Raw genomic sequence first — 27,627 nt, forward strand, 5'->3', positions numbered from 1 at the left:
CAAGGCAATTTCACTTACATTTTCGGATTCAGTGTTCAATTCTAGATAAGTGAGTGTATGTTGAGGCATGTGTGACTTGAAATAAAATTGTAAGCCAGGAAAACGTTCGTGTCATTCCTTAGGTATACAACATGTAAAACTGGCCCAAACGTCAAAACAAAACTCGCTCATTTTAAATCGTACAAGCGAATGCGACCACTCATTCTTCTGGGAAGAATCCCGTGCACATGCTTGTCACACTTATAACTCACCTAAGTCTTTATAAGTTCATCAAATACTGACACTGTGATTGACATTCGCTGAGGTAAATGTTGATATCTCTTTTGAGGTTAAAAAACAATAAATAAATAAAACAGTTTTAAAGCATTATACGTATCAAACGATATATTTTATGAAACGGGGAAACCGAATACACACTTTGGTTGTTTTAAAATGACAGAATATGTCTTTATTAGAAAAAAAAATGAACATTGAAGACGATGCTCCTAAAAAATACACAGTTCTAACGCATAACCACGAGTTTAAACTACATTTACAACAAATATGAAAACTATTTTCATATCACAATGTTAAATATAGACTATATAGAAGATAATGTTTTTTTAAAATGAGCCCTATCTTCCAATGGTAAACAATCCTTCAAAAAATTCCTGGATCCGGAATAATATCCTGAGCTTCACCAAAAACTAATCAATTCTTCCTTATCCCAAGGGCAATCATCCCACCAACTTTCATCCAAATCCGTTCAGAACTTTTCCAGATATCTTGTACACGAACACACACACACACACACACACACACACACACACACACACACACACACACACACACACACACACAGACACAGACACGATCGAATGCATTAATGCGGGAGTAACTAGAACGGCACTCAGTGGAAAGCATACCTCCACCTGGTTGGCCATATCACTCAATGGTGAAGAATCACTTAAATAATTCTACTAGCTGGATCCAGATCTGGGTCTTCACCAAAATTGAATCGATTCTTCCTTGTGACACACACAACCTGTCCACCAAGTTTCGTCCAAATGAGATATCCTGCTATGTACAGGTTTTGGCCCAACTCCCAATGGTGAAGAATCACTTTAAAATTCGAGTCGTCGGATCCGAATCCAGATCTTCACCAAAATCTAATCATTTCGTCCTTGTCACATACACTACCTCTCTGCCAAATTTCGTCCGAATCCGCCCACAACTTTTTGAGATATTTCACAATCGGACAAACAACCGGACGGACGGACAGACAGACAGACAGGGGCGAAAACATAACCTCCATCCTCCTTTGATGGCGGAGGTAATGAACGAAAGCATGTTGAGTTGTGAATTTGCAGCCTCAAATATAACGATTGGGACATGCCAGTCCAGCTGGGCTTGCTGTTTTGGTGGCATTAAATACTGGGGATGCTCTATGGTTTCACAATAATGGGGCATCCCACCCTCGATCTTGTATACAAAAAAAAAAAAAAAAAAAAAAAAAAAAAATGGAATTGGAGTTTATTTCGCTTCGTTATTTTATATGTATCCACTGAGATACATCCGAGAATATGGAACTTTGTTGCTGGATCACAGCATGTTGTACACGATAGACAGATCCAAGCAAAATTGCGACCATTGTAGAACGATTTGCAGTAACTCCTTTCTTTAGGGGCCTTGGTGGACCAAGGTGTGTTTGAAGAGCTTATGCGGGAGTACCTGCCGCAACTTGCTGACCGCCTCGAGGACCTGGGGGTGCTGTCGACACTGTCATTGTCGTGGTTCCTGACGCTTTTCCTCAGTGTGCTGCCCTTTCCGAGTGCTGTGGCAATCATGGACTGCTTCTTCCTGGACGGTGTGCGTGTCATCTTTCAACTTGCGCTTGCCGTGCTCGATGAAAACCTAGATCGGCTGCTGCTGTGCCGCGACGATGGAGAGGCCATGACCACACTCGGCAGGTAAGATGTGTACCTTTATGTTGAGAAATGTCTGCACAATAGTATTTTGATTCAATCATTCCTAAACTGTTGCTGACATCTTTCTCCATCACAACAACATTGGTTGATGTCTCATTCGTTCGTGTCTGTCGATATTCCTTCCGTGGGTTGCACACCTGTTTTAATTTTTTTTTTTTTTTTAATTCTTGCATTCTTACACAGATACCTGGACAATGTGACAAACAAGGATAGTTTACTGCCGTCAACTGGACATCTTCATGCACCACCCGAGGACACCGAGGGTGAAACGCCACAGACTGACATCTTCTTCCTCATACGCTTATCCTATGAGGTAGATGGCGGAGCTCGAGAACACTTGAGTGCGACCAAGTCAGTGACTCGTCGCCAAAAGGATGTGTGCTGGTGCTTGATGTTTATTACTTGTAGTATCGAAAAATTTTCAAGTATATTGGTCGGTTGCGTTTGTGGTTCTGTCTGTCTGTTTGTCACCGGCCTACAGGTCACAATTCTAAGCCGAACGTCACGAAACTTCACCAAGCTCTCTCGGTCGTCCCAATTGAGAAGCCTTTTGATTTTGATGTCAAAGGTCAAATTTGGAGGTCATCTGGAGGTCAAATTTCTAAAATGGCCATTTAAAATCCGATTGACTTGAAGATTAAATAACATTTGTATATTGAGTCAATAAATTGGGAAACATACTATTTTTGAGGTCAATCGGTCAAAGGTCAACTCAAGGTCAAATTTCCAAAATCATCACTTTTCATCTGAAAACCGTCAATTTTCATCCAATTGACTTGGAAATTGAACAGCATTTTCACATTGTCAATAAAAAGGAAAACCAACTATTTTTGAGGTCAAAAGGTCAAAGGTCAACTCAAGGTCAAACTTCCAAAATCATCAATTTTCATCTGAAAACCCATCAATTTTCATCTGATTGATTTGAAAATAGAACAGCATTTGTGTATTGCCTCACTGAATTGAGACACCACCTATTTATGAGGTCAAAAGGTCAAAGGTCAACTCAAGGTCAAATTTCTAAAATCATTTTTCATCTGAAAAATCGTCACTTTTCATCCTGTTGACCCGAGCTTTGATCAAGATCGGAAATTTTAATCTTCATGAAATGGAGAATTGACTGTATCAATGGAAAACTTTTTTGGGAGGGGTGGGGGGGGGGGGGGGGCGGATTTTGCAAGTATCGTGCTACGCATGACGTCTTCTTGTTTTTATTTTTTTGATGTTTCTGTGTAGCCATCCAAAATAAACACCACGTCTTGTCTGAATGCTGCAATTGTAATTTGAGATCAGGGACAATTCTAATCACTAGGATTTATTTACAACATCCACTAAGATCCCATCTTCCTTTCACTTGAAGCTCATCTCCTAATGCTGCGGTGTATCCGCGTGTTATTTTCCACCGGTTTCCCCTTCGCTCTTCTGTCTCTATTGACCTTTTGCACCTGTTGTTCCACTCTTCCGTGAGCCTCAAGACCTGTATTTTATAAATGAAATCTTGAATTAATTCAATCCAACGCTGACGACTCGTTTGGTGATACCATTTGTTTATGCTGTTCTTCCTACAGAGGTTTGGTTCCCTACGTTCCGATGCCATTGAACAAATGCGCTTTCACCAGAGACTGCGGGTCATCCACTCACTCGAGGACACGACGCAGCGCAACGTGGTAAGGGCAGCAGTGTTCCTGTGCTCTGTTTTTTTTGTTTTTTTTTGTGTAAAGTATAAATTTGATTGCATTAATTTGCCTGCCTTTATCACACTACATTCTCATGGACTGTTTCACAGCATGAAGTGTGTGTGTGTGTGTGAGTTTCCAGTCATGTCAAACTTTGCTTTGTTCAGCCCGAGTCAAACAAAAGGTGGTTTTGAGATTCTCCCTATTTTTAAGCGGGTTTTTGATTCTTGAAGGAAGAACTCGTCTTGCTGTTGTTGGCTCATGGAAACAGTATTAGAATTTCAGGAGATCCTTTCTATAATTCGTGTGTGTGTGTGTGTGTGTGTGTGTGTGTGTGTGTGTGTGTGTGTGTGTGTGTGTGTGTGTGTGTGTGTGTGTGTGTGTGTGTGTGTGTGTGTGTGTGTGTGTGTGTGTGTGTGTGTGTGTGTGTGTGTGTGTGTGTGTGTGTGTGTGTGTGTGTGTGTGCGTGCGTGCGGGGGTGTCACTACTCCTGCAGTTCTGGATTGATTACATTCAGACTTGCTAGGTAGGATCAGCATTGCCCAAATTTGTGCACGGGGGTGTTTTTATCTTCGACTTTTTTGGGAGACGGGTGGGGGGGGGGGGGGGGAGGATTGGACGAGAGGGGGGAGGGTGTGTGTCTCTCAAATAAATATGCGTTAAAGGGCTTGTGCTCTTACACGAGCCTCGGAGGCAAATTAGCATATATGTAAATACTCTGTCTCTTCAATATATACTCTCTTCATCTCTTCAATCCTTCTCCTCCCTCCAGGTCTTTAAAACAGCTGTGCACCACCATCTCTCATCTTCCTCCATCCAGAACCTTGATCTTTTCTACCCCCATTAAAACACCCCAAATCCACCTCTTTAAATCCCTAACTTCTTTCCTGAAATTCCTAGAAGTGTTCATTTGCTTTATACCGTGTACCCTTCCCTCCTGCACCAGCCCTCTCCCCCCACAGATCTACCGATGTCCCTGTTCTCTTCTGTTGTTGTGCTTGTATGCTTCCCTCTCTCTCCCTCTTGTCTCTGCCTCCCTTTCCCTCTTGTCTCCGCCTCCCTTCATTGCATGTTTTTATGTGTCTGTGCATGTTTTCATGTTCAATGTGTTCGCTTTTCCACGAGCCTCGATTTTGTATACAACAACAACAAAAAAAAATGTAAATGTGTATCGTGTAGTGCTGCTCCTGGTGGGTGAGGGTATTACAAGTACAAGTTCCTACCCATTACAGCACAGTATTCCTTTTTCCCTATGACTTCCAGTGCAGTGAGATGTTTTGAATTACGCATTGAAAGGTCTTTTGAATTACATGTTTGAATAAGGATAATACCAAAAAAACCCTGGCCTAGTTCAATTTAAATAAAGATTTAAAGGTGTATAAATAAATATATGCTGGGGTTTACCGCCATTTTGCACAGTGTCTATTGCATCGCCCAATCTAACACATCACATAAGTTGTTTGTGTCTTTTTTAACGTCCTTAAAAACAGTAAGTTTTCTGTTTGGAATGATTTTTAATTCTGCACATGTGCGATCGGGACAAATTCAAAGGCAAAGTCCTGTAAAATGGCAAACTTGTCTTCCTATTCATGTTAAGATTTGTGTTCGAAATATAGCATTCAATTTAAATAAGTTGTTCCTCGATCATAAACTGATCAGATGCACAGACGGATGGGCATGAACCGAATGCTTCACCCCGTTTTTTGCTTCATGTGTGCGGGTTTATAATATTTATGACATTAACATTTGACTGAACATCTTCTTACAAACTACCTGACCGATATGGACCAACTTTGGCATGATGCATCAGGACAGCAAGGTCTCATGGGGTCGTGTTCCCCATCTGGATGTGCCCCCCCCTATTGAGGGGCTGAAAGGGGGGTTGGTTGTGCACCAAATATTGATACAGTATTTCATTCAAAAATCTGCTCCTCAGAAACTGACAACCGGGTCCAGCCAAACTTGCCACGAGGCATTGGGACCATGCCCTAACCTTAAGTTGTGCTTCTCATTGTCATATCTCCCCTAGAAAGGGACCACGTGCTCCCTCCCCTAATCCCTCTTTTTCACTAAAACGTCCTTCTTCACAGCTACCTGAGCAATACAGACCGAATTTGGTGTAATGCATCAGGACAGTATGATCTCATGGTTGTGTTTCCCATCTGGATCTGCCCATGAAAGGGGCAAAAGGGAATTTAGTCCTAAATATTGGTATTTCATTTTAAAATCTGCTTCTCAGAAACTGACAACTGGATCCAGACTAATCTGGCCATGCGGCATCGTGACCATGCCCTAACCTTAAGTTGTGCTCCCCATGGCCATATCTCCCCTGGAAAGGGGCGTCCGTGTCCTTTCCCTTCATATTCTTCACATATTCTGGCTATGATTCATATATCATATCAGATATCATAATATCATATCATAATACATATCAGAATATGACTCACTTAATATTCTGGCTCCTTCATAGATGGCTCCCCTAACCCTTCGTATTCACTAAAACATTTTCCTCACAAACTACATGACTGATATGGACGAAAATTGGTGTGATACATCAAAACAGTAAGGTCTCATGTGGCTGTGCTCCCCATCCGGATCCACCCCCATTAAGAGGCTGAAAAGTGGGGGGGGGGGGGGGGGGGGGATTCGCCTCAAATTCAGATAATTTATTTTGAAATCTTCTCAGAAACCTTGGGGAAATAACCATCTGCCCCACACGGGGCTATTTATTTTTTGATGTCAGAAACACAGGTGTACCTGTGATAAAGATGATAAATATGCGTTAAAGGGCTTGTGTTCTCAAACCTCCAGTAGTATCTCATAGAGCTCTGGTCTTGTTTCCAGGTGAGAACCCTTACATCAGAAACTCTTTTCACTGTGGAGGAACTCGAGGAACTTTTCCATTTGTTTAAGGTAAGGGGTCAAAAGCAAAAGGTTGATCTCTGCCACAATTGTCATCAACATTTCTCTACTTTTTTACATGAAACCTACCACCATTGTTATTTGTTATTTTCATTCATTCAATCATTTCTGCCATCTTGTGTGCATGCATTTAAAATAAATAAATAAATTATAATCGCTCTATCCTGCACTGATAGCACCTTATTTAATGGCATATCTATTTTTATATTCCAACCCCCCTCCACCCACCCATTTTTTCCCCATTCTCTTCCAAATATTTCCATGCTTGTTTACCGTGCATTTTCTCTTTTTGTCTTTTCCCATTATGTTTTTTTGTAACAATTTTGATCCATCCCTACTTTCTCTCTGGATGTTGTGTGGATGTAATGGATGGATCTCCTAATTCTCGGAAATTTGCATCAGCATTCTGTCCAGTATGATGTTTGCTTGTTGAGTGACATTCCGACGCGTACCTGCAGTGGGAGCACCTCTCCAGCAGTTTCTGGGGCGGGGCGGCATCGAGTCCATGTGAGCGGCACGACCCAGGCCTGCCGTACCTGGAGCAGTATCGCATGGATGCAATTCAGTTTGCTAACCTTTGGGAGTCCTTGGGAGGAATGTGGGTTCACAAAGCAAACGTTGAACCAGCACCTGGCTCTTCGGTCTCTCCCCCTCTCGGACAGCGTCTTTTCCGCATCCTGGACTCAGACCATGATGGACTTATCACATTCCGCGAGTTTGTGTTGGGCCTCAGTACGTTGAACCGCCCCCTCCCCCAGCGTACTGGCGGTGCATTATTAAAGAGAGTAAAATGTTGCATTTTTATATACATGTGTTTCATCACAGCAACAGCTACTAATGTTGTTCATTTACTTTATTGTAATCCGCATGGTTGAAGGACACAGTGCTTTTATTAAATGTTCCATGTCAACTGTGAGAGTTTAGGAATGTACAAGAAGAGCTAACCCTAACTTTTCTTTTGTTTTTTTAGATATTGTTTGCAAAGGAGATCTCACATCAAGGATTAAATTGTTATACAAGCTGAATATGCCACCAGGTACGTCCTTCATCACCACAATATAGCGCAACCTCAAACATCAATCACGTTTTCGGTTTACAATGGATTTTATCAATTTAAAAATAGTTTGTTTATTGCTCTGGGAGACGAGAGGTGCAGCTGATGCTTCAAGCGCTACCTAAACATTTTTGCTTCGTCTAAGCCTGGTGTTGGCTTAGCGGTTAGGGTGCTGGCTTAGGATCCTGAGTTCGAATCCCGGTCGATCGTTGAATTAACACCAGGGGGGGTTGACTCAGCCTGTCATCCTTCCAAGGTCGGCAAATTGAGTACCAGCTTGCTGGGATGAATGATCATGGTGTGTACCCCGATTTAGAATAGGTACACCGTATCCCTGCGCATCGTAAGAGGCGACCAAGGGTTGGCGTCAGGAAGGGCATCCGGCCATAAAAACATTGCCTCAAACAGGGAACCATGATTGTCATGGGGCCCGCAAGGCTAACCCCCGCTCTAGCGGGAAAAATGGCCTTAAAACGATCATTCATATTTCGTTCAAAGCAAAAAAAATTGGCACGCGTGACTTGCACACGCGGTCGAAATTCTTCCTGCATGTTCTATTTGATTCCATTTGTGCCTTCCTGGTCTATTTTATCCACTCTTATTTCGCTGATGACACTCAGCCTCAATGCTGCTGGGATATCACATCACGGCCCGGATAACATCATAGGCCAGACCTGGTAGTCATCACTTGTGCAAATGCGACACACAACCAAACCTCAATACCAGCACTATTTGTTCCGACTCGCAATCAATGGCCTATTAAAAACGAGCTTCTCATTGGCTAAAAATAACAACCTGCTAACGGATTTATCAATCGTCTTGGTGTGCTGAGAATATACAGGCGCACGATCATCGGGCTGCCCCCATTGTTATGCTTTAAAATAACAATAACGGCATCAAACTGGGCATTCCGATCTCAGTATACTTCCAGCTTTAGGGATCATAAGCTGATGAGTATGTAAAGTATTAAATTTAAAACTGGAGCAGTACACGGTAGAGCACATACCTCCACCAGGGTTAACATTTTCTGTTTTGTTTCTCTCATAAGCCGGATCTGCATCAGGATCTGAACCAAAATCGAATCGTCTTGTTTTTGTCACCGACCCAACTCATCTACCTAGTTTCGTCCAAATCCGTCCAGAACTTTTTGAGATATCGTGCTATATATGGTTTTAGCCCAATCACTCAATGGTGAAGAATCACTTAAAAAAATTCTCGTATCTGGATTTATATCTTCACCAAAATCTAATCATTTCATCCTTGTCACACACCCATCCACTCCACAAAGTTTCGTCCAAATCCGTCTATACATTTTTGAGAGACACAAACAAGCAGGGGTGAAAACATATAGTGTCCGTCCACCTTCGATGGTGGAGGTAGCTTTTAAATTATTGCTTTGATTATAAGAACACATTTATTAGGTTTATTTTACTTTTGAATACAATGACAAAAAAAAAAAAAATCCATTCCATCATTGTTTATTCCATCTGTGACATCCTTAATCCTCTAATTCTTGTTAATCTCTTCTTCGTTTAATAGAATGTTTGCTTTTAGAAATTGCAGCAAGCTCACACCTGTCTTTGTGATAATTAAGCATCCATCAGTCGTACACCTTGAGCTGTGATTATAACGTTTTTGCAACATATGAAAATGAACTGCAGAATGGATGATTTAAACACCCTTTGTTCTTCATCAAGCCACAAATAGGTCTTGATATGTATGCAGTGTCTGTCGATGGAAGTTAAACATGTAACTCCACTGACATCACATGGGCAGATTATTGTTCTGCTGATAGTGGTAAGGTAATATGGAAGTTGGGAATCGAAAGGACATCACGGTTGGGTTTATGTCCGCACTTTCCTTCAGCATTGACGTTGGCCGAACTGGAGGATACGGAGTCGGCGCTGGAGGCCACAAGGTTCTTTTTTGAAGAGATCACACCTGGAACACCTGCTGCAGCTTCTATCTCAAGCATAGGTAGGTAAAAAAAATTAATAAATAAATGAATGCCTCTGCGTACATTTACAGGTGTAATGTTTGGAGGCCTTTGGTTGCTTTTCCTCTCCATTTTTCATATTTCAGAGTTTTTCTCGGTTGGCATTGTGTGTACGATGTGTTTTCACTCTTGTATATATCCCTCCTGGAGCAAATGACAGTGTCACGTCGTATTTTCCTGAGATTTTCGAAATTTGATGAGTTCACAGAGATCAACAGCCGACACCATTAAGATTGAGGATGCACTTTGGGCAGAAGATGTGCAATCCTGATAAGTCGTATCGAGAAGTGTAAGGACTGTGGTGACATGTTCAGAATCGTGCAATATTACAATCTCATCTCATCTTGGACAATTGGGACATACATTTGTTAAAATATATTGTTTTGATCATTTGTGATCATTAAACGTTTCGTGCATTTCGAGGTCATCTCCGTGTAACTTAAAACAATTGGTGGAATTTTTTTATCTCCACTTTTTTCACCTTCCCCTTCCATCTTTTGCCTTATTCCTCTGTGTTCTTTTCATGTTGTCTTTCCTCACATTTCCTCCCTCCCATCTTTCTCCCCTAACCTCTCTTCTTTTCCTTTTATTAGTCCCCCTACTGGCTTCACCGGAAGGGACTATAGGTTTGGTCTCCGTCTGTCTATCTGTCCGTTAGGCCTTCCGTCCACCAGTCTTTCCGTCCATCAGTCCTACCGTCCGTAAGTTGTTCCATCCATGAGTCCTTCCGTCCGTCAGTCCGGCCGTCCAACCCACCTGAGGTTTTCCAGACCTTCTGCCCTTACCCTTTGTCATATTCAACTGAAACTTGGTGCATGCCTTTATTGTGATAAGTTTCAGGGAGTTTGGTCAATTTTTCAATTATGCCCTTTTGGACTTTTTGAAAGTCATGTTCCCCTACAGGTGTGAAAAGCACTTCACCCTTACAAACCCAACGGTAGAGGCCCCGACTTTATATCATCCTTGAAAAGTTCAAAATACCCTTGGATGTGTGATTAGTGCGTGGATCTACCGTATTGATGCCGTTCTACACAGAACACTGGTTTTATCTTCAAGGCCTATGCTTTAAGTACACCTTGTTGTACTCTCGTCAAACTGCTCAACTCTATCGACTTACCTGATGCTATGGTGGTTTATATATATATATATATATATATATATATATATATATATATATATACACACACACACACACACACACACACACACACACACACACACACACACACACACACACACACACACACACACACCATTCAGAAAGTATTCAGACCCCTTCACTTTTTTCACATTTTGTTATGTTACAGCCTTATGCTGAAATCGTTTAAATTCTTTTTCCCTCATCATTCCACACTCAATACCCCATAATGACAAAGAGAAAACAGGATTTTAGAAAGTTTTGCAAATTTATTAAAAAGAAAAAACTGAAATATCACATTGACATAAGTATTCAGACCCTTTGCTATGACACTTGAAATTTAGCTCAGGTGCCTCCCATTTCACTTGATCATCTTTGAGATGCTTCTCCACCTTGATTGGAGTCCAGCTGTGGTAAAATCAATTGATTGGACATGACTTGGAAAGGCACACACCTGTCTATATAAGGTCTCACAGCTGACAATGCATATCAGAGCAAAAACCAAGCGATGAGGTCGAAGGAACTGCCTGCAGAGCTCAGAGACAGGATTGTGTCGAGGCACAGATCTGGGGAAGCCTACAAAAAAAATTCTGCTGCATTGAATGTTCCCAAGAGCACAGTGGCCTCCATAATTCTTAAATGGAAGAAGTTTGGTACAACTAGGACTCTTCCTAGAGCTGGCCGCCCGGCCAAACTGAGCAATCGGGGGAGAAGGGCCTTGGTAAGAGAGGTGACCAAGAACCCGATGGTCCCTCTGGCTGAGCTCCAGAGATCCTGTGTGGAGATGGGAGAAACTTCCAGAAGGACAACCATCACTGCAACACTCCACCGATCTGGGCTTAATGGCAGAGTGGCCAGTTGGAAGCCTCTCCTCAGTGAAAGACACATGAAAGCCCACTTGGAGTTTGCAAAAAAAGCACATAAAGGACTCTCAGGCTGTGAGAATCAAGATTCTGTGGTCTGATGAAACCAAGATTGAACTGTTTGGCCTCAATTCTAAGCGTCATGTCTGGAGGAAACCAGGCACTATTCATCACCTGCCCAATACCATCCCAATGGTGAAGCATGGTGGTGGCAGCATCATGCTTTGGGGGTGTTTTTCAGCAGCAGGGACTGGGGGACTCTTCAGGGTTGAGGGAACAATGAACAGAGCAAAGTACAGAGATGCCCTTAATGAAAACCTGAAACAGAGTGCTCAGGACCTCAGACTGGGCCAAAGGTTCACCTTCTAACAGGACAATGACCCTAAGCACACAGCCAAGACAGCGCAGGAGTGGCTTAGGGACAACTCTGTGTAGGTCCTTGAGTGGCCCAGCCAGAGCCCTGACTTGAGCCCAATCGAAAATCTCTGGAGAGACCTGAAAATGGCTGTCCACCGACGGTCCCCATCCTACCTGACAGAGCTTGAGAGGATCTGCAGAGAAGAATGGCAGAAAATCCCCAAACTCAGGTGTGCAAAGCTTGTCGCGTCATACCCAAGAAGTCTCAAGGTTGTAATCGCTGCCAAAGGTGCTTCAACTAAGTACTGAGTTAAGGGTCTGAATACTTATGTCAATGTGATATTTCAGTTTTTTCTTTTTAATAAATTTGCAAAACTTTCTAAAATCCTGTTTTCTCTTTGTCATTATGGGGTGTTGAGTGTAGATTGATGAGGAAAAAAATGAATTTAAACAATTTCAGCATTAGGCTGCAACATAACAAAATGTGAAAAATGTGAAGGGGTCTGAATACTTTCTGAATGCACTGTATATATATACTAGCAAAGGTGCATAAATGTGGGTGGGGAGGGGGGAGGGGGGGTGCATAAATGTCTCACCTGAAATGAGCAATTTCCTTTGGAGTGTGCATTGATAGAAATGGGAATTCAGTGTAAATATTGAGTGAGCAAATGTCGCAATGGGTGAAGCTGGTAACCTCGCCAACCTCATTCCATTCTATCAGCTAAGATTTCCAATCCATACTTCTTGTACCTCCGAGGTACTGCTCGGGAGTGAAGGTGATATTATGAAACCTCAGCTGGGAAATGGGTTTAGGCATGTTTTGGGCCTACAGCCTGATGGATGATCACCAAAGTTCTTTCCATGCCAACTGACCACCTCCAGGCACCTATCCCTCTCCACATCGTTTCTTCAGTTCTGACCTTTCCCCTCTCTCCATATTCACCATAGCTTTGCTTTCAGCAATTTCCCACAGCATTTCATTCTGGTTTCCTATTCGATGATCCATAGATCAGTAGTTTGTTTCACGTTTCAACATCAGTTTCACTTTGAGATATCAGTTGAGATTCATCATCGGAACCTGTAATGCGATGCGAATAGTGCATGGAAAAGGTTGTCAAAACCGATTTTGGGAGGAAATTTTTTCGAATTATCTAAGGGGTCTAAAGTTATTTTAGGGTCATAAAGGAGTTTAAAGTGTTTAAAGAATCAATGATCTTAAAAGGGCCAAATGGGGTCTAAAGGTGTCGAAGGACGAAAGAGCAAAAGGGGTCAAAAGTGTCCAAATCATACTAAAATACGCCATTTCTGTCTGTTTGTCTGATGAATTTTTGACGCCAATACATTGTCATTACTTATCCAATCTCAACCAAACTTAACAGGATGACGAAGGGTTACACAATGAAGGTTGTAGCGCATTCATTTGCCCCCCTCCCCAAGGGTGTTTTCTCCACCCGAGCGAGTTTGCCCACCATTGCCGTCAATGGGGTTGCACATTGAGGTGTATATAAATGTGAAATTAGCTTTATCGTGGTGTATTTCCAAAGAAGATTTATCGTGGCGTTTTTCCAAAGACGCTTTTAATAAAAAAAAATTAATGTTAATCACATATTGTTAATGTTATTACAAAACAATATTAATACTAATAATGTCCCACTTCCTCAAGGCGTTTTTCCTGCAGGCAGTGATAACGTGTATAAATAGCTTATAGTTATAATGGCGTTTCTGTGGGAGCAACGGCTTCTACAGGAAGTAAAAATATTACACACCACGAACACGTATGCTTAGCTTTTTAAACAGTCGCTAATGCTCTTTATAACACTAAATGAAGAAATTTGGAGGAATCCCGACATCCGTGAAGTAAGGTTTACTTACAGAACTGAGCGAAGATCTACTGTACTCTATATAACCCACAAATGTTGGGTAATAACATGGCTCTTTCTGCCGCTACCGTGGCATTTTTCGTAGTGAACTTTTGAAACTCGCTCCTGCTGTTTCATACAAAACTGAAAGAGAGAAGACCGGGTTGTGCTCATTTACCAAGCAGCTAGCTAGCGCTTGCCAAGCCAGCCATTCCTTAACGGTTTTGAATGGAGTGCTTGCTTAAATGCTTAAACCACTTGGCGATCTCTTCATAAGAAACTTGGTAAATGAACACACACCCAATGTTCTTGAGACCCGCCCATAGATTGACTGCAATTTATATACCCCAAAGAGGAATGACCCTTCCTGCCCCTCCCAGAGTCTGTGGGTGTACTAATGGTCTTAAATTGGCCAAAGTGTGTTAAAAATTAAATAGGTCAGAAAAGTGTCAAAAGGTTTATATGTCTCAAAAGGGTCGAAATGGTTATGAAAGGGTCTAAAGGGTGTAAAGGGCTAAGGGGTGTAAAAGGTCGAAGGAGTGTTAGGGGTGTAAAGGGGTGTCAATGGTCAAATAGGGTAAGGGGGTGTAAAGGGTCGAAAGGGATCTCAGGGGTGTGAAGGATCTAAGGAGTGTCAGGGGTCTAAAGGGGTGTAATGGTCAAAGGGGTCTAAGGGGTGTAAATGGTCGAATGGAGTCTGAGGAGTTTCAGGGGTCTAAGGGGTGGAAAGGGTCTAAAAGTGTGTAAAGGAGTGAAGGTGTAGTAAAGAAATTACCTCGGGTTCGTAAATAAATTAACTCAGGAATGCAGCACGACAATAACGGGCCAAATGACCTTCTCATCACCGTCACGGTATAAAACCCCTTTTCGGGTATATCGTGGTTAAAAATCTGATGAGAGAAAGTTTTGTTGTGATTAACCTTGGGAACTCAAAGCAGTATGATCCCAAACAAAGAGCAAAACAACAACTCACCTTGTTGTGAGGATGAGGTAATCATTGGAGGTTCACCCGTTGTCAAGTGGTGGTTTGTAGTTGGCATCACGTGGGTCCTTTTTCTACAATGTATTTTCACACTTGAGAGTGAAGTTAGATGAGCAGTAAAATTACCTCTTAAACGATGTATAGGTTGCGCTTGTACTATTTTTGGTTTTTGAATAATTAGCACATTTGAGAGGTCACGTGACTCCTTCTTTGCCGAACTTATCGATCATGGTAACGTCTTAATTACCTTCGCAAAAGCGGAAGGTTATGTTTTGATCGCTGTGTATTTATTTGTATGTCTGTGTGTGTGTATGTTAATCGCATAACTCAAAAAGTATTCAACCGAATTGCATGAAATTTGGTGGGATGATTGGTTATTATACGGGACACATTTGATTAGATTTTGGGAAACAGATTTGCTCAAATTCTGACTATTTTTAACTCGATCATATTTCACTCAAAGTTATGAGCGACTGAAGAAGAAGATGTCCATCCAGGACGTCATCACTATAACGCGATCTCCCGCGATCATTTCAACCTCAAAAAAAATTATAATTGCAGATTTGACAATAGATGAGGCATATTAACAAACGAATGAAACAGATTTGCTCAAATTCTGACTATTTTTAACTCGATCGTATTTCACTCAAAGTTATGAGCGACTGAAGAAGAGGATGTCCATCCAAGACGTCATCACTATAACGCGATCGCGATCTCCCGCAATCATTTCAACCTCAAATGAAATTCAAATTGCAGATTTGTCAATCGGGGAGGCATATTAACAGACGAATGAAACAGATTTGCTCAAATTCTGATTTTTAAAAATCGATCGCATTTCACATAAAGTTTCACATCGCATACACTCCCATGCCAAGTACAGAACAGTAGCTGCGGCGAAGGTATGCGCTCTACCGAGTGCCCGGATTCTAGTTAAGAGTTGTTTTTCACATATGGTAACATATTTGATGATCGGAGCTCACCATCAAACTCATTATATCGATATCCATGTTGAAATAGATAAAATAATTCGGCTTTTTAATAAGATTTGTATATGTGGATCGACCCTCGGAGATCATGGCGACAGGTGGCGGCTCGGATGGTTTTAAGTTATGAATTGAGAGAAAATAACTATTTAAAAACCCCTATTTATGTGCAGGATCGTAAAATATGTTATCCTATAAAGTTTCGTGTCGATTAACTTTGGGAGCTCAGAGAGTAGGTTCACAAATAAACAAACAAGAAGGCGTCATGCGGAGCATGATACTTGCAAAATCCGCTCCCCAAACCGAAGAAAAAAAATTCCATTGATACAGCAAATTGTCCATTTCATGAAGATTAAAATTGACAATCTTGATCAAAGCTCGGGTCAATAGGAAGAAAAGTGACTATTTTTCAGATGAAAAATGATGATTTTGGAAGGTTGACCTTGAGTTGACTTTTGACCTTTTGACCTCAAATATAGTTAGTTTCCCTATTTAGTGACTCAACGTGCAAATGATGTTCAATTTTCAAGTCAATCGGATGAAAATTGAGGATTTTAAAAACTTTCCTATGTTAACCTTTTGGCCTATGTTGACCTCAAAAATAGTTGGTGGTTGAATTCAGTGACCATATATGTAAATCCTCTTGGAATTTAAAGTCAATCAAATGAAAATTGGTGATTTTAGAAATTCGGCCAATGTTGACCTTTTGGCCTATGTTGACCTCAAATATACTTGGTGGTTGAATTCAGTGACCAGATATGCAAGTCCTCTTCAAATTTCAAGTCAATTGGATGAAAATGGAGGATTTTAGAAATTTGTCCTATGTTGACCTTTTGGCCTATGTTGACCTCAAATATACTTGGTGGTTGAATTCAGTGACCAGATATGCAAGTCCTCTTCAAATTTCAAGTCAATCGGATGAAAATTGAGGATTTTAGAAATTTCGAAAAGTTGGTGACCCATTTGGCCTATGTTGACCTTTTGACCTTTTGACCCCCAAAAACAATAGGCTTCTTGCTTTTGACCAACTCTACTATTTGGTGAGGTTTCGTGAAGATCGAAAACGTAACCTCCATCCACCTTCGGTTGTGGAGGTAAAAATACTGAAAGTAAGAACAGCAGGATCAGGGTTTTGAGTGGGACGTGAATGTTGTCTTGGAGGCGCGTCAAGTTTATTTTCTTCACCCAGGCCTTGTTCTTTCAGAACACCGTCGTCAACACTGACAGTTAAACTGGTTATATCCACTGTACTGGTGTCGTTGTTGCATCATCTTGCAATAATTGGTTCACGAGTTATCAAGTGACCACTATATTCGTCATGTGTGTGCGTCTGTCTGTGTGTCTGTGTGTCTGTCTGTCCGCAGCATAGCTACCCGATGATATCATCCGATCTTGATGAAACTTGGGTGGGAGGTTGATATCATGATCTAGTTGTGTCCTGCCTAGAGTGGGCGTATTGCGCCCATTGTGGGCGGAGCCACGCCCGAAAAAGATGTATTTTTAGGCGGTAATCGAGTTCAAGCTACATCTTCTCCGAGGGGTTTGGTGGAATCTGACAGGGGTTTTGATATTTGGTTAGGCCAATGTCATGTGTCTTGCCCCACGGAGCTCGATTTTTCATTTTTTCATTTTTTATTTTTCATTTTCTAAATTTATTTATTACCTTCGCAAAAGCGGAAGGTTATGTTTTGATCGCTGTGTATTTATTTGTATGTCTGTGTGTGTGTATGTTAATCGCATAACTCAAAAAGTATTCAACCGAATTGCATGAAATTTGGTGGGATGATTGGTTATTATACGGGACACATTTGATTAGATTTTGGGAAACAGATTTGCTCAAATTCTGACTATTTTTAACTCGATCGTATTTCACTCAAAGTTATGAGCGACTGAAGAAGAAGATGTCCATCCAGGACGTCATCACTATAACGCGATCTCCCGCGATCATTTCAACCTCAAAAAAAATTATAATTGCAGATTTGACAATAGATGAGGCATATTAACAAACGAATGAAACAGATTTGCTCAAATTCTGACTATTTTTAACTCGATCGTATTTCACTCAAAGTTATGCGCGACTGAAGAAGAAGATGTCCATCCAGGACGTCATCACTATAACGCAATCTCCCGCGATCATTTCAACCTCAAAAAAAATTATAATTGCAGATTTGTCAAGAGATGAGGCATATTAACAAACGAATGAAACAGATTTGCTCAAATTCTGACTATTTTTAACTCGATCGTATTTCACTCAAAGTTATGAGCGACTGAAGAAGAGGATGTCCATCCAAGACGTCATCACTATAACGCGATCTCCCGCAATCATTTCAACCTCAAATGAAATTCAAATTGCAGATTTGTCAATCGGGGAGGCATATTAACAGACGAATGAAACAGATTTGCTCAAATTCTGATTTTTAAAAATCGATCGCATTTCACATAAAGTTTGAGGTACTAAAGAAGAAGAAGATTCGTTTAGCTTCTCAGATAAAATAAATAATTCTGTCTGCAATTTGAGGTTAATTACCTTCGCAAAAGCGGAAGGTTATGTTTTGATCGCTGTGTATTTATTACCTTCGCAAAAGCGGAAGGTTATGTTTTGATCGCTGTGTATTTATTACCTTCGCAAAAGCGGAAGGTTATGTTTTGATCGCTGTGTATTTATTTGTATGTCTGTGTGTGTGTGTGTGTATGTTATTCGCATAACTCAAAAAGTATTCAACCGATTCGCATGAAATTTGGTGGGATGATAGGTTATTATCCGGGAACCATTTGATTAGATTTTGGAATCGATCGGGTCAAAGGTCAAGGTCAAGGTCATGAAAAGGTCAAAATCGTCTTTTTACCATAGCGCGGTCAATTTGTGTCCAATTTGTATGAAACTAATGCCAAAATGTTCAGAATTCAATGCCCAATCTTGTGATATGCGACATGACACTCTGACGTCATAACCCTTGTTAGCGGTTGGGGGCCAAAGGTCAGGGGGGTCACGCCCTTGCAAAATGTGCGGTTTTTTTAAAAATCATAACGCGGTCAATTCGGATCCAAATTGGATGAAAGTAGATGTGTCATTCTTATGTGTCATGATGTTTTCGACTGTTGGTGCAATTTGAAGAGATGAAAAACAGAACATATATATATATATGCATATTTTACAGTTGTAAGGATGCATGTAATAAACTTGGATTAGCAGCCGTAAACATGGTTCTTTCCGTGCAAATCAACGGGACTATGGCACAGTGACAACGAATCAGCGCCGAGATCTTGTAGTCATCGAGTGTCATTCCCTCGAATCTTGCTACACAGATCTTGTAGTCTTTTATTTTGGCAACAAAAGTAGCTGCGGCGAAGGTATGCGCTCTACCGAGTGCCCGTTCTAGTTTATTTATTTATTTATTATATTTTTGTCATTTCATTTTTCACCGAATTTTCGGTATTGTGTAGCTAACTAACCTCATAACTGATTATACATTATTTTCTATCTCATTTCAAGGTCAGTAACCTTCGTTTTGACATTTCCGTGCCTGGCCTGTCCGGGCCTGTTTCGGTTATAGTCCGTCCTCTGTCATTGAATACCGCTCGCTTGTGAACCATCGTCGTCTCCTGACTTGAGTAAACCCAAAATTAGATAAATTAGGGATTTTACTAAGGAAGCTTTTTTCACTTGCTTGTTTGTCTTTTTGTTTCTTCCCCTTAGCTTCCTCTTAGCTGCACCACTCTCCATCTAACAGAATGGTGTCGCTGCTTCCGGATCGAATGAGTGATTATATATACAGACTTGGCATTTAATATGGAATTTTTTTTTTCCTTGACTTGGGTTTACTTTCTGAACTCGGTATATCAATCTGGTGAGTTTCTTTTACGCTTTGGTGATTTCTTTGTTAAAAGAACCATGTCACTGATTGTCTGTCGCAGCAAGAAGTTAATAACAGGATTATATCACAAGTGGCGTGACAAAATGTACGGGCAGGTACATTTGGCGATTGGCTTCACAGTCGGGTATATAAGGGTTGTTGCGTTCTGTATTAGTGGAAAAAAACTGCTGCACGTCTACAAAAGTTATTGCCGCTTCCCCTGGAGATTTACGCTCGATTGGTTTTAATGAATGTTTCCCTCTGTACTGTCTTTCCCTCGTGGTCCCCCTGTGCTGTGTTCCTGGATGTCTTTTTGTTGAATGTGTTTTAATGAATGTTTCCCCCTGTACTGTCTTTCCCTCGCGGTCCCCCTGTGCTGTGTTCCTGGATGTCTTTTTGTTGAATGTGTTTCAATGAATTTTTCCCCCTGTACTGTCTTTCCCTCGCGGTCCCCCTGTGCTGTGTTCCTGGATGTCTTTGTTGAATGTGTTTTAATGAATGTTTCCCCCTGTACTGTCTTTCCCTCGTGGTCCCCCTGTGCTGTCTTTCCCTCCTGGTTGTCAGCTCTTTCACGAGCCTCGATTCAGTATAAAAAAAAGAAAAAAAGATGGTCCGTCAACTCGACAATGCTGTTTGTCATTTAGTGGTGGCTTTACGAAATTCTGGCATGAAACAGCGTGCTATTGCTCGGCAGTATGGCATCACTCAAGGTCAGGTGTCAAAGATCGTGAAACGAAATGCTCAGAGGGGTGTCCCTACTCCAATACCGAGGTCAGGACGTCCCCGCAGAACCACATGGAGGGATGATCGCCAGCTGCACCGGTTAGTCCGCAATGGCCATACCAAGTCAGCTAATCGGCTTAGGGCTGAGTGGCAGCAACTGACAAATGTGCCTGTATCCAGAAGGCTCGTCAACCAACGATTGGTTCAAGCAGGCTATCGTGCCAGGCATCCCCCGAGAAAGCCACGTCTGACCAGACAACACCACCAGCGCCGATTGCAGTGGGCCAGAGAGCACCGTCAATGGCAGCCAGGACACTGGAATCACGTGATCTTCAGTGACAAGTCTAGATTTCTGGTCTATCGTCAATATGGCCGCGTCCGAGTGCGCAGACAAGTGCATGAAGCCTACAACGAAGATTGTATAGTGCCAAGAGTCCAAGCTGGAGGTGGTGGGGTGACCATTTGGGCTGCTTTTCATGCAGGGGGCAAAACTGACCTGGTTGTTCTGAATGGAAACCTGAACCAGTTCAAGCACAGGGCCATTCTGGAAGAAACATTGCTTCCATTTGTTCGTGCAGCCTTTCGAGGAAACTTTTCTTCCGAGATGACAATGCACGGCCTCATCGTGCTCGCATGATCCAACACTTTCTTGCTGACCGTGGTGTAGAGCATATGGAGTGGCCTGCCATGTCCCCGGATATGAATCCGATAGAGAACATGTGGGCAGAATTAACGCGTCAAATCGACAACTTGGACCAGCAGCCTGCCTCTGTGCGTGAATTGCAGCAGGCTATTGTCACTGCATGGCAAGCGATTCCTGTCCAAACCTTGGCAAATCTCGTGAACAGCATGCCTCAACGTGTACGTGCTCTCCTGAATGCTCGTGGGGGTTACACGAAGTACTGAACTGTAATTTTACTGTCCTTGATCCCAGTCGTAATTTAACTTTTGTTTTTGTTAAAAAAATTTTTTGCCTGATGTGCAAAATAAAGACATACTTCAGGAAAACGCACAGAAGTTTAACACAGTACTGTCCATGAATTGAGTTCGATGTCAGTTTACATCACTTTCAAGGATCAATTTATTTGCTTCAAAATGTCAAATGTGGTTTTTGTTTCTTTTAAAGGTCACATTAACAAAATCTAGAATAATTTCAATATAATTCCAATGAACTTTTGGTTCTAAGTCATCTTGAAAAGTAAGTTCACCCCACAAAAAAAATATTCCATATTAAATGGCAAGTCTGTATATATATATATATATATATATATATATATATATATATATATATATTCAGCCTACTTTATGAAAGTTCTACGTCATTCTTGGTTGTGTAACTGCGTCATTTTGACGTGATGATGCCGATCCTCCCATAAAAGATAATACGACATGTGGTATGTCACTCATTTGTTCGGAATTAGATTGTGTTTTAAATTAAACCTAGGGTTATTTGTTTTAGACCTTGAATTCCTGTCTCACGTCTTCGCTAACTTTGAAACAAGGGGATAAATAATAGTAGCTTTTAAAATAAATTAATGTATCGTATGTTTTCCATAGGCCCCCTGGAGTTTGGGTTCCAGACACATATCCCGTTGGTCTTCTCCTAAATCCAGACCTGGGTGCCAGACTGTTTCGAAAGCACGAGATATGTCCAAAGAGACGCCCAAAGAGGGCCTCCTTCAATTGTTGAGAGAGTGGAAGCAGCATGTCCAAGGTGGAGTGGCCTGATCTGAATCCAAATTGGTGATCTGAGATGAGGTTGTTGAAGAAAAGAAAGGATTTCATATCATTTGCGATGATAGATTTCATGACCTTGTTGATTAATTGGAAGTAAGGGGTCTGCTGTTGAGGGGATCTGCTTTTGCACCTTCTTTTATGTAGTGCAGTGATGATGGTGGATTTCCAAGCAGATGGTGGATGACCTAGGGCAAAAGCCAGGGTGAAAAGGGCAGAGATAGGATGTGCAACAGCAGAGCAGGTTTTTAGGACACGTGAGCTGATGCCGTCCAGTCCAGTTGTAGAGTCAGAGTCTCGGGTTGAAATAACGTTCTCCACCTTTTCACATGCAAAAGACACAGAGTCCAGAATTTGGGTGCCATTTTAAGAGAGGGAAGGGATGGAAGCCGAACATACACCAGCGACAGATTTAACAAGGCACCTCCAGGTTTTAGAGGAGGTAGACAAAATAAATGAAGAATGAAGGTTATAGGTGTTGAGCATTAATTAACTTGTCTGTTGCCCGTCATGCCATGTAACGGCACAAAGTCCCTCAGAAGAGTAGAGACCCCTGTTGAAAGGTATTCTGCACTTCTTTCTCACCATGTAGATATAAACTGTTAATGACCCGAAGTAATTTTATTTTTAAACTTTGAACTTCATCTTTATGGTTTAAAATATTTTTAGCCGCGTCGCAAGACGCTGGTCATAGAGTGCCCTCTGCTGTTGTTGTTGTTGTTATTCTTGTTCTTCTTCTTCTTGTTCTTGCAGAGAAGACAAAACCTCAAAGCTCCACCCATTCTGGGAACCATAGCTCCACCCATTGTGGGAGAGGCTTCATATAAACAAATATCCACCATTTTATTAACTCGCATAGCTTTGAGGCCTGTTTTGTAGGCCCGTGGTGTCTTCCTCTCTCACACAGTTTTATTTCAAATCAAATTCGATATATCATTTCATTTTTCACAGTCGCTAACATAGTTTTAGACTCGGTTGAAAAAAAACGGGAAGAAAATCCGATGAAAGCTGCCCTTTATAGAACGAAATGAATTCTCAAAGGCCTGTAACTTCAAGTCCATTGAGATTTTTTTTTTTTAAATCGCGGCATGGTCAGTCATACACCGCCCGAAATAACAGACGGGAAAATGCCGAGATATATTAAAAATTCGTCCATTTGATGACAATCGTCACGATGAAATATTTAATTTATACGTCGTCACAATAATGTGGAGAGAGGAGCATAGCTTCGTTCACGTGTCGCCACACACGGGAAATTGCCGAGATATATATATTTTTTAAATCGCGGCATGGTCAGTCATACACCGCCTGAAATAACAGACGGGAAAATGCCGAGATATATTAAAAATTCGTCGCCACACACGGGAAATTGCCGAGATATATTTTCACTTTGCACAAAAATAACATCAAGTAATCGAATCAATAGGAATGTCCTGTGCCTATAACATCGACGTTATAGGCACAGCTGCATCTAGGCATTGTGTAACATCGACGCGGCTTTTGTTTTAATTAAAACTTTTTGTACTTGTTTTTTATTACCTCCGCCACCGAAGGTGGATGGAGGTTATGTTTTCATCCCTGTCTGTTTGTTTGTCTGTCTGTTTGATTGTTGTGAACAAATTATCTCAAAAAGTTGTGGACGGATTCGGACGAAACTTGGTGGACATGTTGGGTGAGTGACAACAACGAATAGATTCGATTTTGGTGAAGATCCGAATATGGATTCGGATACGAGAGTTATTTTAAAAATTTATGTGACTTCACCATTGAGAGATCGTGCTAAAAGCGATATATAACATAGTTTAAAAAGTTGTGGACGAGTTCTGATAAAACTTAGTGGATGAGTTGGTTAGGTGACAAGAACAAGCTGATTCGATTTTGGGTCAGGTCCAAATCCAGATCCGGCCTATCAGTGGGATAGAAAACATAAGCTGGAGAGCCTGGCGGAGGTGTACACTCTACCGAGTGCTGTTCTAGTTTTTCTTGCATTCTTCATTGCCATATCTTGCCTTGGTTACTTTTCTCCAACTGCTTCACTCATGATTCCCAAAATACAGTATTTTTATATTTTAATGATGAAACACTAAACACTGAAAACATTTAGTGGCATTGCGGTTAGAGCATTTGCTGTTAGTATGAGAGGTAGGTGGTTTGAACCCTGCCCGAGTCATGCTTAAGACTTTAGAAACGGTGCGTGTTGCTTCCTTGCTTGACGCTCTGCATTGAAAAAGGATGGAGCATGGATAAGTCCCGTGGGTTTGCATCCAATGGGGGAAGGTAGGCGGGCAGGTGGGCGAGGGGAGGAGTAGTTTTCTCCACTTAAAAGTGCCCCGCTGATTGTGGAGAGTAAAGCGACGTCACCCATATCGCTCCGAGAAAGTTACTTCCCTCCTCTTCCCTACCCCTCAAACCCTCCAACCTCTTCCCACTTGTACATGTAGTCGTAGCTGGAATAGTTGTGCATGACTATGCTTTTTATTTGTTCACATGGAAAATGGGAAAAATTTTGGTTCATGCTCCTCAAATGCAAAATTCAGGAGAATAAAGTGAAGAAAACTTTGGTGATGGGCAATCTCGAGCCAAAAATATCCCGACCTACGCTGAGGCGTGACTGATTCTGCGAGGGATTTGGTAAGACGAGTCTGCTGTTGCTGAACGAGAAGGCGAGCATTTTACCTTGCGTGCAGCCATCTGCAAATTGAGTGCTGTGTGTAATCACAAAAAAGCGTCACATGAAACGAGGGAACTCAAAACGGGAAGCCCAAGTTTTATCAGAGATTTCCTCATGGATATGCATTGTGGAAACCGGAAATTGTAAGACTTAAAACGTCTCTTCGAAAGGTGCATTCAGGGCTGAAGCTGTATCTGACAGGTTTTGAAGTTGTTGTTTTTTTTTTTTTTTCTTGTATACAAGATTGAGGCTCGTGTAAAAGCTAAGATTAATGACAAAAAAAAAACGGACACATAAGACAAAATAAAGGGAGCGTGAGACAAGATGGGGAGAGAGGGGGAAGCACACAAGTACAACATTTGAGAGCAGGGACATCGGGAGATCTGTGGAAGGGAGATGGCTTGGGGGAGGAGGTGTGGGAATGGGGGTGGGGGTAGGAGAGGTAAAAAAAAAACATGAAGTTGGTATTTCAAAAAAGTGGATCTGGGGTGAATTAACGGGGATAGAAAAGATCAAGGTTTTGGATGGGGGAAGATAAGAGATGTTGGTGAACAGCTGTTTTAAAGACCTGGAGGGAGGAGTGGGATTGAAGAGAGTGAGGGAGTTTGTTCCAGAGGCAGGAGAAAAGAGGAATGAAAGAGTGAAAGTGAGCAGAGAGTCTTGATTTTGGCAGTTTCTCCATAAGAGGGTTGCTGGCAGATCCTGTGTGACCTGTCGGAGTATTTGGGGGACAGAGCACAGACAGGGCTGGGGGGGCTAGGCCAGAGAGGAGTCGGTAGAAGACAGAAAGACCACCAACCTGCCTGCGGTGAGTGAGTGAAAGGCCCTCGGAGTTAGCTTCATCGCGGGAGATTTCAATGATTCTGAAAGCTTTGGTTTCAGCACCGTGAAGCCGAGCTAGTTGTGAGGCAGGAGCACCGGCCCAGAAGGGGGAACAGTATTCCATTGAGCTGCGGATGAAAGCCTTGTATGTGGTGAGGAGCTCAGGTGTGCCAAGGAAGGACTTCACACGACAGAGGATGCCTGGCATTGGAGGCCAGCTTGGAAATGTGGTTTTTCCAGGAAAGATTATGGCAGATCGTGAGACCCAAGAGCTTGAGTGACAGAACTTCTTGGAGAGGATTGTGAAGAAAGTAGAAGGTTGTCCAGACGGTATTTTCGGAGACATACAGTCACGTGAAAAAGTAAGTACACCCCATGTAATGTTTTGACTTTTTCAACATATTTCAACATACAGCTATTTGATCTTCATTTCAACAATATTGATAGATAAAGGTGATACAATATAACAAATATCATGAAACATTTACATTTTGTAGTCCATTGTATAATTTAAATAAACATAAATGCAAATTTCGCATGTGGAAAAAGTAAGTACACCCTTGGCTCTAATAGGTGGTATTGCCCCCTTTGGCAGAAACAACCTCAAGTAGGCGTTTCTTATATCGGTCTACCAGTCTCTGACATCGACTGGGAGAATTTTTTTCCCTCTCCTCCATGCAGAATTCTTTCAGCTGTGCGATGTTTGAGGGGTTTCTTGCATGCACAGCTAGTTTCAAATCCCCCCACAACATCTCGATGGGATTTAGATCCGGGCTTTGACTTGGCCATTCCAGAACCTTCCATTTCTTTCTTTTCAGCCATTCTTTGGTAGATTTACTGGTATGTTTAGGGTCATTGTCATGTTCTAAGGTCCACTTTCGGTTGAGCTTCAACTTCTCCGACAGATGGCCTCACATTATCCTCAAGCATCCTCTGGTACAATGAAGAATTAATCGTGGATTCTATGATGGTGAGCTGCCCAGGCCCTGATGCAGCAAAGCTGCCCCAAACCATAATATTTCCACCACCATGCTTTACAGTTGGTATCAGGTTCTTGTGGTCAAATGCTGTCTGGTTTTCGCAAAACATGTCTTCTGGTACTGTGGCCAAATAGCTCTACCTTTCACTCATCTATCCAGAGCACATTGTACCAGAAGTGCTGGTCTTTGCCTAGGTGTTCATTGGCAAACTTTAGTCTTGCCCTGATATTCTTTCTGGACAGCAAAGGTTTCCTCCTGGCACACCTCCCATGTAGATCAAATTTGTGCAGCCTCTTTCTAATGGTAGACTCGTGCACTTTGACATCACCAGTGGCAAGAGCTACCTGTAGGTCCCGTGATGACATTCTGGCGTTCTTAGAGACTTATTTCAGCATCTTGCGGTCTGCTCTCGGGCTGAACTTGCCGGGGTGACCTGACCTGAACAAGTTGGCAGTTGTTTGGCATCTTCTCCACTTGTAGATGATCTTCCGTACAGTCGAATGATTGATTTCAAATTGTTTGGAGATCTTTTTAAGTCCCTTCCCAGACTCGTAGGCATCTATAACCTTCCTCCTGAAGGCCTCAGAGTGCTCTTTTGATCTAGGCATGGTGACGCTGCACACTTCAACAACAAAGAGCAAACCAAACTAAATGTCTGAGGTTTAAATAAGACAGGTTACTCCAAGATCCTCTCTAACGATGTTCTACTCATTTGCACCTGAGCTGGTGCACCTGATTCTAATTTTAGGTATTTGAAGTAGTGATAAATGTGGGGATGTACTTACTTTTTCCACATGCGAAATTTGCATTTATGTTTATTTAAATTATACAATGGACTATAAAATGTAAATGTTTCATGATATTTGTTATATTATATCACCTTTATCTATCAATATTGTTGAAATGAAGATCAAATAGCTATGTGTTGAAATATGTTGAAAAAGTCAAAACTTTACATGGGGTGTACTTACTTTTTCACCTGACTGTAGTAAGAGTGTGAGATTTGTCGGGATTCAAAGACATGTTCCACTTGTTTGACCAGTCTGTGA

At 41.7% G+C, this 27,627-nt stretch overlaps 1 protein-coding gene across 3 annotated transcripts in view; it reads left to right on the plus strand.

The window, feature by feature from the left end:
• The window catches only part of LOC137421081 (TBC1 domain family member 9), a 299,349-nt gene that overhangs the window by 204,714 nt on the left and 67,008 nt on the right, over window positions 1–27,627 (plus strand). For all 3 annotated transcript variants that reach the window (XM_068106775.2, XM_068106773.2, XM_068106774.2), the window contains 7 exons: window positions 1,664–1,949; window positions 2,151–2,280; window positions 3,533–3,631; window positions 6,485–6,553; window positions 7,021–7,294; window positions 7,533–7,598; window positions 9,483–9,593. In XM_068106775.2, coding sequence (XP_067962876.2) covers window positions 1,664–1,949; window positions 2,151–2,280; window positions 3,533–3,631; window positions 6,485–6,553; window positions 7,021–7,294; window positions 7,533–7,598; window positions 9,483–9,593 — 1,035 coding nt within the window. The remainder of the gene's footprint in view (window positions 1–1,663; window positions 1,950–2,150; window positions 2,281–3,532; window positions 3,632–6,484; window positions 6,554–7,020; window positions 7,295–7,532; window positions 7,599–9,482; window positions 9,594–27,627) is intronic.

This window comes from Myxine glutinosa, chromosome 2, assembly GCF_964187855.1.
Source record: "Myxine glutinosa chromosome 2, kmMyxGlut1.1, whole genome shotgun sequence".
Classification (NCBI taxonomy): domain Eukaryota; kingdom Metazoa; phylum Chordata; class Myxini; order Myxiniformes; family Myxinidae; genus Myxine; species Myxine glutinosa.